Consider the following 16,127-nt stretch of genomic DNA (forward strand, 5'->3'; position numbering starts at 1 on the left):
TGTTTGTTGGAACCCTTCATCAGATTGAGACCCTCCTCCTGCTCTTCCTCATTTTCATTGTTTCTCACGTTGTTTTTTTTTTGTTGTTTGTTTGTTTGTTTGTTTGTTTTTCTTGACTAGCTGCTGAGGTCTTTCAATTGTCCTTTTTGTGGGTCCTCTGCTAGGTCTTCGTGTCTCATGCAGTGAGTGGATAAGGACCCCTGTGGAGTGTGGTGGATACCTAGCCCTCCCCATGTCCTGTATCTTCTAGTGTTCTTGTCGGTCTCAGTCTGTTTCTTCAGCCTTGGTGGGTCTTTGGTACCAGCCTCTCAGGTCTTATCATTCCCGCTGCTTACTTCTGCTCAGTTCCGGGGCGGTCCACTTTGTGAATGGCCTGTTGTTCTGAAACCTCTCCGTTCTCTCACAGGAATAGAGGTCAGGAGAAATATGGTATGTGAGATGCCTTGTGGCTAAAAATGTTTCCAGATTTCTAAAGCATTTTGCACTTCTCAAATTTTTACTACTGTCCCGTCTAAGAGTAGTATATCTGAACTACTCTTTGAATTCTTCAACACTTTGAGCCTTTGTAGGTTTTGGAGTCTATAGACTTGTAGATCTAAGTAGTTCTTTAAACTGCTTAGGTAGGCACGTTTTCTCTTAGTTAAATGCGGGCTTTGATGCAAGTCAGGGGAGGAGTCAGTGGCATCCTCCACCCCCACGTTTCACTCATGAGTGTACCCTAGTCAGTGACACCATCCCCCCCACGTTTCACTCATGAGTGTACCCGAGTCAGCGACACTATCCACCCCCACGTTTCACTCATGAATGTACCCAAGTCAGTGACACCAGCCCCCCACGTTTCACTCCTGAGTGTACCCAAGTCAGTGACACCATCCACCCCCACGTTTCACTCATGAGTGTACCCAAGTCAGTGACACCATTCACCCCCACGTTTCACTCATGAGTGTACCCGAGTCAGTGACACCATCCCCCCCACGTTTCACTCATGAGTGTACCCGAGTCAGCGACACTATCCACCCCCACGTTTCACTCATGAATGTACCCAAGTCAGTGACACCAGCCCCCCCACGTTTCACTCCTGAGTGTACCCAAGTCAGTGACACCATCCACCCCCACGTTTCACTCATGAGTGTACCCGAGTCAGTGACACCATCCACCCCCACGTTTCACTTACGAGTGTACCCGAGTTAGTGACACCATCCACCCCCACGTTTCACTCATGAGTGTACCCGAGTCAGTGACACCATCCCCCTTCACATTTCACTCATGATTGTACCCGAGTCAGTGACACCATCCCCCCACACGTTTCACTCACGAGTGTACCCGGCATCCTCCACTCCCCACGTTTCACTCAGGAATGTAACCTTTGTGTTATGTCAACCTGGAAACTCTTCCTGAATACTTACTGAGTTTCCCTTTCTGTGTAAGAAGTAATCACCTTAAGATATAAATGAGTAATTGAAACACAACTCTTTTAAACTTTATTTCCTAGATTCAGTTTGGAACTTTGTCTGATTATTTTGATGCACTGGAAAAAGCAGGGGCAAAGGAGAAGAAGGGTGGCCAGTCCCTGTTCCCTGTCGTGAGTGGAGACTTCTTCACCTACGCTGACCGGGATGATCATTATTGGAGCGGCTACTTCACATCCAGACCTTTCTACAAACGAATGGATCGAATCGTGGAATCGCGCTTAAGGTACTAGACCTTGAAAAACTCCGTCTGTTTATTCTTTTGCCTCGCCATTTTTGTAAAATGGCTGGGGAGAGGCCTTGGCGGGTGGAGCCGCGGCGGAAAGTCACTCCAACCATGCAGACGCGGCACTCATGGGGAAGGTTTCATTAAGGGAGGAAGGAAGGGGGGAAGAAAGAGAAAACGGGCAGGGTCTGAGGAGAGGAGAAGAAGAAAAAGAAAAGGAAAGAAAAGGAAGGGAGGTGGTGCACAGGACCTCATGGCGAGAGAAGAAGTGAGGTAGAAGGGGGAGGGGCTTTCTCTTAAAGAGGATGATGTAAGATGATGTCAGGGCACTGGGCGGGCCAGGGGCGGGTCTGAATGCTAACAACTGCAGCATTTTAATGGAGTTTTGCATACATCCTTTATGTGGTGCTGTGTATTTAATGTAATTACGAAGTCTTAATACAGCCAGAATATGTCTCTGTAGTGTAATCAAATTATCACACTTTTCGTTCTAAGGGAAAAACCAATTTATTAGACTGTGTTTTCTTCGATTCGTATCCTGTATTTTTCTAATTAATTTTCCTGTATTGCTTCTGTGTTGATAGTAGGTGGTACGACCATGTGATCTGCAGGCAGGTAGCAGGCTGAACTGTTAGAGTCAAATAGGTGCATAGGTCTTCTCAGCAGCTGCAAGTGGACCTCTGAGTGCACGCTCTAAAACGAGTGCATTTTCTGTGTGGGAGAACTTCAGAGGCTCCATGTCAGTCCTGATGCATTTTAAGTACCTTTCTATGGATATGGTTTTTCTGTTTAGAAGAACAAAATTTGAAAGAGAGGAGAACTGATAGGACAAGGAAATGATTGAGTAAGTCGACTGGTTCTGTGGTAATGCCAGTGGGAACGAGCACGAGACAGCATGGTCAGGTGGAGCTGTCCGTCACTGACAGAGAGCTCTGCTTTCTGTGATGTCCACGGTGAGAGCTGTTACACTTGAGCGCTGGAAATGTGGCCAGTGTGCCTGAGAGCTGGAGTCTACATTTCATCCACCTGCCTCTAGCCACATATGATCACATTAGGAAACGGCTTTCTGAGAAACCACAGGCAGACCATCTGTGAAGTGAACTTCCCTGAGACGCCTACATCTTTCTTTCCCTTCACCTGTGACCCAGTTGAGAAATTTATTTTCATGATGGTCTTTAAAAACAAAAGATTTGTTTTTTTTATGTATATGTGTATTTTATACATTTTATGTATATATGTGCATCATGTGTGTGCCTGATGCCTGCAGAAGCCAGAAAAAGGTATCAGATCCCCTGGAACTGGAGTTACAGGTGGTTATGAGCTGCCTTGTGGGTGCTGGGAACTGGGAGCCGAACCCAGGTCCACTTGGAAAAGCAGTTTGTGCTCCAAACCACTCACTGAGCCGTCTCTCCAGCCCTTCCAAGCTGCGTCTTGCTATTAGAATCAAATTAAATCTTCTCCATCATCCTCTTCCCATGTTAGTGTCTTGTCAATACACTTTAGAAAGACATTTTTTAATAGTCATGAATTTCTTTAAGAAAAATCTCAGGTATGAAAGAAGAATATTTATATTTATAATATATTTATTATATATATTAAATTTATACTATTATAAAATAGTTTTTATATAATGAAAAAATATCCATAAAGTAATAACTGTTATTATAAATGATATAAAGAGTTATACTAATGAATTAGTGATTTTTTTTTTTTGAGACAGGGTTTCTCTGTGTAGTTTTTTGTGCCTGTCCTGGATCTCACTCTGTAGACCAGGCTGGCCTCGAACTCACAGAGATCCACCTGGCTCTGCCTCCCGAGTGCTGGGATTAAAGGTATGTGCCACCGCTGCCTGGCCTGAATTAGTGATTTTTAAGTGTTATTTATTTTCTGATGGCAGAGAGTTGTGAATATATTAGTGAATATAATAAATTTCATAAAGTGTTTATGAAATATATTCAAACCCAGTGGCTATAACTAAGAATGTATTTTTAAATTATGCTTTATGGCAAAGCAAAAAGTACACAGTAGTTTTGAATTTGAGTATATTAATTTATGAAAAAACAAGCTTATTGTCTGGCAGTAATATTCCATTCTCATTTGTAAAATGTAGATAGAAACAGAAAGGTATAGTGAAGAAAATAGACCTGATAGTTTGACATAGTGCTGTAGTGTTGCTTAAAATGTTTGAGGCTCCTAGTTAGTTCCTAGCACATATTACATACAAAGGAAAAGAAGCATTTCAAAATCTTTAGTAGAATATTTTGAGAAAGCCCTATAGTGCCATGGTTCTCAACCTTTGGGGGTCGCAACCCCCAAGGGGTTACTTATCAGTATTAGATAGTTACATTATGATTCATAAAAGTAGCAAAATTACAGTTATGAAGTAACAACAAAATAATTTTATAATCGGGGTCACCACAATGTATTAAAGGGTCATAGCATTAGGAAGGTTGAGAGGCACTGCTCTAGTGTGTTTACTGTTTTCCAAAGCAGGAATGTTTACCATGGATGCCAGTGGGTATACATACGATTTCTTTAACTCTGACCTGCTCATTCCCATGGCATGAGTCTGGAAAAGAAATTTGAAATGGTGGTTATTTTCTATCTTTTCCATATTTCTACAATTTAGATAGCTCATGACTTTTTACAAAAAAGCATTTCTAATATCTCCTTTTTCCTGAATATTGATATATTTTTAAGATGACTTCATCCATTCTCTCTAACATGTTTGTTATGTAGAATCTTCTTTGGCCTTTTGGTCCATGTTGCCTTTAAACACATTTTAAAAGAAATCGGGCTGGAGAGATGGCTCAGAGGCTAAGAGCACTGACTGCTCTTCCAGAGGTCCTGAGTTCAATTCCCAGCAACCACATGGTGGCTCACAACCATCTGTAGTGAAATCTGGCGCCCTCTTCTGGCCTGCAGATATGCAGGCAGAACACTGTATACATAATAAATAAATAAATAAATCTTAAAAAAAAAAAATAAATAAAAAAATAAAAGAAACCCATTGTGAAGCATAATGTTTCAAAACCATAAGCTCACATTCTTGTCCCAAAGCCATTCTAATCTTTAAAACGAATGAAAAAGACAGACATAGTGCTTTGTGCCAGCACCCAAGAGGCCAAGGTAGGAGGATTTGCAGGAGTTGGAGGCCAGTCTGGGCTACAGAGTAGAACCTGGTCTTGAAGCACAAAACAAAACTCTAAACAAAAAGTTCACTACAACAACTGTCTTAGTTGCTTTTCATGGTAGTTTGTCCTCATAGGCTCATAGATTTGAATGTTTGGTTCCCAGTTGGTGGAACTGTTTGGGAAGGATTAGTGGGTGTGGCCTTGTTGGAGGAGGTGTGTCACTAGGTTCCAAAAGCTCACACTAGGCCCAGTCTCACTCTGCCTGCTTTCATTTTTCCCACTGTATTATGTACAAGTTGGACCTACCTTCTTACCAACAGACTCTGGCTTCTTTCCAGGGGTACTGTAAACACGGTAGTCATTGTTGATTGAAGAACTTAAATACAGTAGACAGATACTGTGTTGGTTCCATAGAAAATTTTATCACTGGTTTATTCTATATAAAGAATTTGCATTGAAATTGTATATTTCTTTTAAAACACTACATTTGAAAATCATCAGTGAGCCAGGCATGGTAGTGTGTCTGTTAAATCCAGCACCAGTGGGGGTAGTGGTAGGTGTAGGCAGAGACAGGAATGTCTATGAGTCCAAGGCTATCCTGGTCTACATAGTAAGACCCTGTCTCAAATATCAAAGCAACAACAACAAAAGCATCAATGATTGTAAGCTAAAATGTTGGTTTCAGAAAATATACTAATGACTCTTTTATACACTTAGGACTGCTGAAATTCTTTACTATTTGGCCTTGAAGCAAGCTCAGAAGTACAAGATAAATAAGTTTCTCTCATCACCGCACTACACAACCCTGACAGAAGCCAGAAGGAACTTAGGACTATTTCAGCATCACGATGCCATCACAGGAACCTCGAAAGACTGGGTGGTTGTGGATTATGGTACCAGGTAATGTAATTATAGAAACACAGCTTCAATATTTTTGAGCCATACAGTTGTGTATGTATGTGTGTATCTGGAGATGAAGCTGCTAGTGTATCACATCACATACATACTGTTGTTTGTTCTATATATTGTTATAACCAAACATCACCAGTTTTCCAAAACTCTGTGGAAGAATCACAGTAGCCCTAGCTTCCAACTTCAGTCTCTAGACGTTAAGCATTGTCTTAAAGCCAATCCTGCTTTTTCCTAAGTACAGCTTGCCAATCGGGTTATCTTCTTTATCAGGAAGCTCAATCCTGTTTTCTTTCATAGCAAGTTGTTCTTGGCTGCTTGAAATACTCTTAGAGGGACACTGATAAGAGAGAGCTGACAGGAGGCTAACCAGAAAGGACTAGAGTAAGTCAGTTGTGTATGGGTGATGAAAGCAGCAGGGAGGGAGATTGGTGGCTGGGCCACAGAGGTAAAGGATCTCCCTGATGGAGGGTCTCTCAGGCAATTGAGGAAGCAGGGACTTAGATATTTCGAAAGAACTTTTAGATTAAAGAATTAGAAGCTGTTCGTACACTGGCTTGGAAAGGCTGAAATCGTTGTAACCAGTGCTTCCCAGCAACAGAAAAGCTGACCTTCAGTGGTGGAGATCTCTATCATCATGCCAGTTTGGATAACCAGACATGGGGACCTGCTCAGGGAGGGTTTCACATTGGATTAAGCATCTTACCTATTGTCTCACTGTGTTTAGACTGTTGTTTCATCAAGATTTTCTTACCATCTCTTTGTTGGGTAGGGGTGTGGAGGTAGAATCCAGTGGTAGAGAATTTGTCTACCACGCATGGGACTTTTTAGTTTAATCCTCTATGCTAAGAAATAGGCATAAAAGATGCTCTACTTTGTAATGTATTAAAATCATCAGCTATATGCTGTGATGCTCTCATACAATTAAAACTTGAATTGTTGTCTAATTCCTGTAGGTGAAAAGTCTGTGGAGCACATCAAATCAATACTAAACAATTGGTTTGCCATCGACATTACCAGATGCTAAAGTTTTCATTTACGGTATTTTATCTAGTTTTCTAAAAATGAAGAGGAAACGTATTTGTAAAGCTTCACTACTGGCTTCAGTCCTTCAAAAACTATGTCTCAGGCAGTGTCTTGACTAGCGCCTCAGTTTTCTCATGAGAAGCACGTTTCCCTGAACGTATGCTGTGCAGAGCTGGCGTTAATGCTGCTGGAGTCAGTGCTTCTCTCATTGGAAGCAGCTGGAGAGCAAGGGCGGTACCTGCTTGGCCTTGTTCTTGCCTCATCAGACTTCCTAAGGATTTCTGAGTCTTGGGCACACAGGGCAGTGGAAGCCATGTTCCTGCTCTACCCACGTGTGTTATCCGGTTACTATAGCGAAGGTTCCTGACCACAGGACATTGAATTTTTGTCCACGTTCTGTTTGGGGACCTTGGGAGGAGGCCAACACTAGGTACCCGATGTGGTCTCTGATACTTGCAGCTTAATAAACCAGGCCCGTAGAGTACTGCTTGTTAGAGGTGGTGGAAAGACACAGTAATTTTCCAATTGAACTTGACGTTTGTGAATTTACTCTGCCAGTACTTCACACTTCAACCGAAAAGTCGTAAACAATTATCAAGTCATTAGCACAGACACTCTGAGGAAAGAGATTTCCAAACACATGTTAGAGAGTTGGAGACAAAGAGGCAGCTAGCTCGCTCGCACGCGCTGTCTTACACTCGCGCTGTTGACTGCTGTTCATTCAGATGTTGGCAGGCATGTCCCTGGGAACAATTGTGCCAGTGAGGGACTGATGGCTGCTAAGAGCAATTCCAAGCAGGATTAATCCTGCCCTGTTTATTTTCATGTCATATTTAAAAGTCTGTAGATCACCCAGTCGGTATGCCAACTCCACAGTGCCGGAAGGATTCAGGCCCTTCCAACTCCTCCCTCTTTCCCCCAGGGCAAGTCTGAGAGCTGTAATCTCAGCAGAAGCCAAATATTTGACTATTTGTTATTTTTGGTTTTTTTTTGAGACAGGGTTTCTCTCTGTAGCCCTGGCTGCCCTAGAATTCGCTCTGGAGACCAGGTTGTTTAAGATGGAGAAAGAGAATGCCTCACGGTGTATTTGAGGGTTAATTTTAATCATGACATGGAAGCAAATGAAGTGGCCTTGGATAGTGTGATGAATATTTAGCTGCGCATGTAGCTAATGTGGCCGATGGAGAAGGGAAGAAGTCAGTTACGTAGAGATTAAGAAGTCTTTCATTCTCCTCTAAGCTGTAATTACAGTAGCAAGAGAAAGCTGAATGAAAAGGTGAACGTTGGAGTCCAAATGGACAGAAGAAACTGTTGACGGACAGACATGGTGCCAGCTGTTTAAACAACAGCCGTGCCCATGAACAGAAAGACTATGACCCCCGAGTGGGTGTTCTCTGGACCCTGTTCTGTGTTAATAGGATGAGTTCACGTGGGGATGTTAGAGACACTGAGAAATCCCCCATTGACGGGAGGTTTACAATTTTGTATCGCCCTGTGTTTCCTGAACTTATTTACTGTGCTTCATCTGGCTCTGCTTTAGACAAAGCAGCTTCGGTATATCATGAGGAGCTGTTTGGGGAATGCTCCACTCTACTACAGTGCTGGCCTCATTAGGACACCTTGTGTGCATCAATGGTGCCTTTAACTCACGTTAATTAGGACTTCTTAATATGCTATGATCCGTGTTCAGCTTAAGCTATTGTCGAACATGGCTCTTGTTCTACAGGTTTAGCTGTCTGATAAAGATAGCCATGCAGCTAATAGAAACAAGTGTGCGTTGAAGGAATTATTTCCTTGACTAGACTACCTTCAGTTATCTGGTCTTTAGTCTGATGAGAACACTTACTACTAAGGGCAGACATGTGGACATGCCGAGAAATTTATCTGGATAATGGTACGAATAAGATTTTGCTATTAATGTTATAGGTTTACTATGTAAGTCTATTTAATTAATAATATTGACAATGTACACTTAGCCTGAGTCTTTTATAGATTTTTTTGCTGCTGCTGCTGCAAAATGCTAGCAAACGTCCTAGTTCATTCTAGAATCTTTATGTATTTAGCTTTGTGAATATAAGATGGAAATGGTGTTGGTTTGGCCGTTGTTTTAAAAATGAAAATATATACAGACTTTTGAGTTCTCAAACTAAAAAAATTTTGCTTTACAGACTCTTCCAGTCATTAAATTTTTTGGAGAAGATAATTGGGGATTCTGCGTTTCTTCTCATTTTAAAGGACAAAAAGATGTACCAGTCTTACCCTTCTGAGACCTTCTTAGAGATGGTTAGTTGATTTCTTCTGTGATTGTAAAAGCCATTTGATTCTTTTGTTCTTGGATTAGAAAAGAGATGAGGAGCTCTATTAAAATAATATTACAGTATAAGAATTGTTTTGTCCAGTTTAAAGGATTTTTATCACTTTATGCAAATGTCTGCATAGTCAACCATCTCTTTTCTATAGGTGTGTTTGCATCTGATTTCCGTATGTAATTCATTCTGCCTAAATCTCAGCCTGAGCAATGACCCAGGGAACTCATTTCATAGTCGGTAAAATAGATGATAGGCTTTTCCAACACTGCCTCATTTGAAGGCACCGGCACTATAATTAGTTATTCTGCTTGGCTATAATTAGAAACCTCTTGATATTTGAATTTTTTAAACCCCTAATTTGCTTTTGATCAAACTGATTTTGAGGGTCTTTTGGTTTCAGGATAGGTTCATTGAGTGATGTGGACAGTGCCAGGACATGTCCATCAAAGGTACACAGTTTAAGGAAGTAGGAGATTATGTATTTCCCTCTGCCGGGACCTCTCACCTTGAGGGCCTTGGAAGTTTTCCTAGTTCATTTTCATTATCTGTGAATAGGGTGGTGATAGATGCCCCAGCTCGTGCTGCTCCTAGGAGAGCAGAGAGTTAATACAGCAGAAAGTGTCGAAAGACCCAAGCAGCTCTTCATCCAGGAAAAGCCATTGAGAAGATGGCTGATTTCCACTGTCTGCACCTCCTCTTGACAACTTGGCTATTTAAAATTGTAACTTAGTTATCATTAGTATCTTTTATGAATGTTGGGATTTGGAATCTTATATGCAATTTGAATTTATACATCTGGAATTAGAGATGCTGCTTCAATATTTTCTTAGATGGATGCTTGTAATCAAGTCATGATTACAAATTTTCATTTTAAAGTGAAAAAGTACAAGAAGTGGATGTGTATTTCCTACGGGATATGAGATACAGGATGCAAAGATTTGGGGAGAATTTTCTCTAGCACTCAGATTTATTTAGTTAGAAAATGGAGCAACCCATTGCGCCATTGTGGACTCCAGCCGCAGCGTGCGTGCTGTGCTCATGTCTGATATTCTCACCTCTGTCTCTGACTCTCTGTCTCTGTGTGTCTCTTTCTCACACACATACACAAATTTGGGTGATTTGCTTTGAATTTTGACATACTTCATATACTTTGAAAGATAATTATTGTCTTCTTATTGTGTTCTTTCCAACCCTTTTGCAAGGTAGTATTGGCTAGCTCATTTTGATGGTTACTTTTTAAAAGTGAAATGTAAAAACACCGTGCCTTTCTTACAGGATATGAAGCAAAGTTCACAAGATTCTCTGCCAACAAAAACCATAATAGAACTGAGTGCAAAGGAGCCAAGGTAAGTCTCTAATTCCTCATAGACATTTTGCCACCTCCCTGGCAAGTTTTGTTTTTGTGGTTCTGACCTTTATTCAGCACATATTTTAAGGAAGTTTTTCTCTAAATCAATTAATTTTTTTTTCTGAAGAAATATGTTTTCTTCCATGACAGTCATATTCAGTGCTCAGAACTAACTTGGCACAGTGATTACTGTGTTTATGATTTAATATTTTTATAAATGGAAGTAAAGGGATGGTAAATATGTAGCTTGTGGTCCAACTATTTCCTTTTCTTTGTAATACTGTTTTTAGATTATTGCATTTCTGCATTGGCCTTTCCTGAAGCTTCTTGATTTTCATTAATTCCAGATCCTAATTAGTTTAAAGAAAGAGAATTTAATAACTGGAAGATCACAGTTTTTCCTCTTAAATTTTCATTGGGAAACTACCCCGTTTCTCATTAGACTGCAGTGTTGGTGATGTCCACTGAAGTAAACAGTCGGGTTGTTTATTAAATAAAAGCCAGGGTAACTCGTAGCTGCCTGTGATTTGTAAAGACATGCATCTGGGCCTCTCTCACCCTTTTGTGTTTACTGACCAAGTATCCCTCAGTTACTACCCACGAACCTAAGCATGTGGTATCTTTTCACGATATAACTTAAATTTTAAATTTTAATTAAGAAACTTAGTGTTACCTCTTGCAAGTTGAAGGGTAAATGTTTTTTATATTAATCTATGATTTTTAACTTAAGTATGATTTATTAAAATTGTGGAAAATAAATGCAGTAGCATTAGAGACAATTTATAGTGCTCATGATGTTGAGGTTTTGATGAAGTACTCAGCAAATCCATGGTTGTCGAATTTCTCCAGTAATTAGAGAATCATGCAGCTTACACTGTAGAGGAAATAATGGTTCTTTGCTTATTTGGGTGCTCAGAAACTCTACTGAGGTCATTAAATCTTCTACTGCCAGATCAGAGTATGGAAGGCTAATGGCCTGGGAAGAAACATCAATTATAAAATATTCTCTTTGTTTTAAAAGAAATAATGTTTGAATGTATTTGCAGTTAGATGTCTGCTTCTTAACTATCATATATTAAGAAGCCATTTGGCTCGAATAACCATAGGAACTTCTTTTCTACCTTCTGTTTTGACCTGGGAAGATCTTTGGTTTTGCTGGTCCTAAGGATCCTAGGTGCTTCAACAAATGACTGTGACAGATGTCATTTCTGCCCTCCCTGGTTGCCTGTTGCGGTGGGTGCTGTAGGCTGGAATCTCAGCGGGTCTGAGGGAGAGTCTGTGCCTTGGGGAGGGACATGGGTAATTTAGCCTTCCCTTAGCTAGAGGAAGACGGTAGAATTGCAGCCCTTATGGTGATGGAGAAGGGTTTTACTTGCGGATTAGCGCAGATGGGATCTTTAAGGCTTCTGATCAAAGATGCCTCTGAGTGACTTATATTTAAGCAGTGTTTACATCTACTGTCATCTCTCCATGGGACACTCCTGAGAAAGGTCGCTGCGGCCACTTCTGTAATTTGATTGTCGACGTCTGTTTCTGCCTCTGTTTTATACTTGAGAATGTCATGACCACATGTACTTATTTTTTGTCTTAAAAATCTAGTTTTTATTTGGTAGCTACAAATTACTTTAGTTATTGATAATACTAGTAAAAAAATCGCCACTGAACAAAAAGAATGACAGTGGCCTTTAAAAGTGGAAGGACTCAACAGTTTTACTTAGCTGGTCTTTAAACTGAAAGTTTTAGAATTGTGGTGCTGAGAGTTTCTCAGAGTCTTCGTAAATCTTCTACAACGTTCCGGACTTAGCTTTAATTATAAGTGCAGTTCTCATTTGAGTAGCAAATTATTAATGTAAATAAACCAAACATTCACAGTGGGGAAGATGACACCCAGAGGGTGTAAAATATTATTCTTATTTATATATATAAAATACAGATGCATTTGGTAGAGGTAAACAGTTACATGCAGTATTAATATTATGTGGATGATTAGGAAATAAATTCTAAAAAGAGACTTAAGGAATTGATATGTAAAAAAAGTAGGAAGCGTTCTGGTATAAACCTATAAATTTAAATAATGCATGCAAATGAATTTGATCATGTCTTTGGTGTTGTTAATTGTGACTATGACCTAATATAATTTACTTCATATTCAGAAAGTAGTGCAGGTGACATCAGTACCTGCTGATGTGTGTGGTTAATTTCCAAGGCTTCTTGAGCTACTTAGTTTTGGAATCCAGAGATTTTGTATATAATTGCATAATAAGAATTACAGTGTAGGAACCCAAGAAATGCTTGAGTTCAGAAAGAATTTTTTCTTTCTCTTTTCCCTACAGTTTTCTAAGGAAGCTGACTATAAAGACCCCATGATAAAAAGTTTAGTGTCTCAGAGGACACTGATAGTGCAGGATGTGCTTGTAATTGGGGTCACATCTATTCAGGAAAGACAGGAATGAACTTCACTGTCACACGGGCCAGGATGCCATGCACTTTGACCTTTTGTAAAGGCAGCTTCTCTGTAAGGTAGATTTTCTGAAACATCACTAAGAATAAAAACAAATTCATGTAAAGGTAATTTCATAAACTGGCAAATGGGAAATTTTCAAGTTAAATACTTTGTTTTACTTCATTTATGATGTTGCAGCAGAAAACTAGACTGACCATTAATTTAAATGGTTTATGCTCTGGAGGTTGGAAAGTCCAAAGTGGAGGAGCTGTATCTGAAGAGGGCCTCCATGCCGAGCCCTCCCATGGTGCTGAGTCATCCCATGGTGCTGAGCCATCCCATGGTGCTGAGCCATCCCATGGTGCTGAGCCATCCCATGGTGCTGAGTCATCCCATGGTGCTGAGCCATCCCATGGTGCTGAGCCATCCCATTGTGTTGAGCCATGCCATCCCATGGTGCTGAGCCATCCCATGGTGCTGAGTCATCCCATGGTGCTGAGCCAATCCGTTGTGCTGAGTCATCCCATGGTGCTGAGTCATCACATTGTGCTGAGCCATCCCATGAAGCTGAGTCATCCCATGGTGCTGAGTCATCCCATGGTGCTGAGTCATCCCATGGTGCTGAGTCATCCCATGGTGCTGAGTGAGTCATCCCATTGTGCTGAGCCACCCCATGATGCTGAGTGAGTCATCCCATGGTAGAAGGTGGGATCCAAGAAGTAGCTTTAGTGGTGGTAAATGCATCATTTTATCAGAAACTACTTTCAATGAATGAACCCATTCCTCTGATAATAGCCAGTCTGCCCATGAGGGCAAAGCACAGATTGCCTAACCACATCTTCAGGGTCTCAGCATTCAACACTGTTTGCTTACTTAGGACAAGAACGTTCAAACCATGGCAAATGATTTTAGTTTGAGATAAATATATTTAAACTATTTTTAGTATTCTGACCCACCCCTTGGAGACCTGCTCAGCGTCCTGATGTAAAATCCCCTTTAAAAAATAAAACTGCCCTTTCCCCCCCCCTATTCCCATGGGGTGTGCACCCTCACCCCCTCTCCTCCCTCGTTCTCTCTCTCCCTCTCTCTTTCTTTATATCGTTCTATCAAATAAACATTCTCCACACGGATGCAGTGCCTGGGGTGTGAGTGACTGTTTCCCCAGCATGTTTCTGACATTCGAGGGACATCCTTGGCCGGGCCAGCCAGACCCTCCCTTGTGCAGTATCGTAACAACTACTATTACAAATTTACCTGTAAGAGGTTTTAATTTTTAGTAAGGTGTAGCAGGAATCTTTGAAGTTCTTATTAATAAAATCAAACCTGAGCCAGGTATTGGGATGAACTGGAAGATCAGAGAAGCAGAACAAGCCACAGCTACCTCACCTCACCCGATCCTCAGCTGGTCTTGTTTCCTCAGACTGGAGGCTTCTGAGTCCTCATCTAGAATGGGTCTCAGCTGAACTGTGCTGCTCAAAACGTAAAAGCTTAACCAGCCAAATGCTTACCCAAGCCAAATGCTTCTAGTTTCTGGTCCTCACGCCTTATAAATCTTTCTGCTTTCTACTACCACTCCCTGGGATTAAAGGCTCGATTTCTGAGATTAAGGGCGTGAGTCACCATGCTTGGCTGTATCCTTGAACACACAGAGATCTACCTAGCTCTGCCTACCAAGGGCTGGGATTAAAGGCGTGTGCTATCACTGCCTATCTTAAGTTCTAGTGGCTTTTCTATTCTCTGACCCCAGATAAATTTATTAAGGTACACAATATTTTGGGGAACACAATACCACCACAGTAAGGTATTTATTGGCAAGTAATCATTTTCTCCCCTTTTTCCATTTATTCTGTTCCTCCTTTTTTCTACTTTCCTTCCTCTCTTCCTTTAAAAGAGAGAAGTGTGGGATTAACCTGACCCAGAAGTCAGTGGTTTGTGTCAAGAGCACTATCAACAGGGCAGGAATAAAGTCCACCTAATTCAGACAAGTCCCTCCTTATTGGCCTTGCCCTTGCTGGTTGGATGACCCTTCCTTGGTACCTCCCACACTCTCATTTAACATCCTTAGGTTATCTACACTTGTGCTTTCCTTTTGAATTCCAATCTGCTAGATAGCCTTATTCTCTTTTTGTTTCTCTGTTCTGACCCCAGAATTCATTTTGACCTCACCTTTGTTCATTTCTTATATTTTGTGAGTGTAAAGTCTCCTGACTTTTACCTCTGCTCTCCCCTGACATCCATCTCCTCCCATCACTCTTGTTCTTAGCTGCTCCATCTCCTCCCATCACTCTTGTTCTTAGCTGCTCCATCTCCTCCCATCATCTTGTTCTTAGCTGCTCCATCTCCCTCCATCACTCTTGTTCTTAGCTTCCCTTTATGCTCTGCTTGAATGACTGTAGTCCAGTCCTCTGGCTCTCTTGTCTCCAGTCTCTTATAGTCATACTTTATACCTGAAGGTATTGGTGGCATCTACTAAAAAACAGTGCTTTTAGAAAGTTCCTCATAGCATTCTCCAGGAAATTTTATTACCTGTTTTAGGAAGTGTGACAGATAGTCCTGTTTTAGTAGTCTGTTTCCTTAAAAAACTAAACAAGCAAAAATCATCTCAGCTGTAGCATCTTGAACACAGTTTGTTATGCCTCTCAGGTTTCTGGAGAGCTGCTCTCCCATTTGTGCTTAGGGCAGAGTTTGGGACTGCACTCCACCAAGCTTGGCAGGCCCGAATGTCTTGGCAAAGTTGCTCACATTGCCAGAAGTCTCTGCTGTCTGTGGCTGAGGGTTTAGTTGGGGCAGTCATTTGCCAGTGTTTACACGTGTCCTCTCCAGAGTGGCTAGTTCAAGAGGGAGTCTCAAAGCTTACCCAAACTAAGCAAAACGAGATTTAAAGTTTACAAAAACACCATTGAGTTCATTTTGAGTTGACCAACTCCTCCTGGGCATGGGCCTGTTCTGAGGTGTGGTAATATACCCCGTGGGACTCCACTGGAGAAAACTGACTTCTCCTTTGCATGTGGTTGTCAACTGCAGATAGCTTCTTGGTTGAGGGTGGAGCTCCTGTCAACTCCCCGCTCTCAGCACCAGAACCTCCTCTGACTTGCACCTGTGCAGGCCCTGTGCATGCTGCCGTGGTCTGTGAGGTCATGTGTGTGTCAGTCCTGTCGTGTCTGCAAGACACTGTTTCCTTGGAGTCATCCATCCCCTCTGGTTCTCAGAATCTTTCTGCCTCCTCTCCTGATTAGATCCTGGAGCCCTGATCCCAGAGCCCC

General features: G+C 41.4%; 1 protein-coding gene across 1 annotated transcript in view; it reads left to right on the plus strand.

The window, feature by feature from the left end:
* The window catches only part of Man2a1 (mannosidase alpha class 2A member 1), a 167,723-nt gene that overhangs the window by 77,412 nt on the left and 74,184 nt on the right, over nucleotides 1–16,127 (plus strand). Inside the window, exons 9-12 of the mRNA XM_028873993.2 lie at nucleotides 1,493–1,695; nucleotides 5,547–5,729; nucleotides 8,933–9,047; nucleotides 10,349–10,419. Of these exons, the coding sequence (XP_028729826.1) occupies nucleotides 1,493–1,695; nucleotides 5,547–5,729; nucleotides 8,933–9,047; nucleotides 10,349–10,419 (572 nt within the window). The remainder of the gene's footprint in view (nucleotides 1–1,492; nucleotides 1,696–5,546; nucleotides 5,730–8,932; nucleotides 9,048–10,348; nucleotides 10,420–16,127) is intronic.

Source organism: Peromyscus leucopus, chromosome 13, assembly GCF_004664715.2.
Source record: "Peromyscus leucopus breed LL Stock chromosome 13, UCI_PerLeu_2.1, whole genome shotgun sequence".
In the NCBI taxonomy this organism is placed as follows: domain Eukaryota; kingdom Metazoa; phylum Chordata; class Mammalia; order Rodentia; family Cricetidae; genus Peromyscus; species Peromyscus leucopus.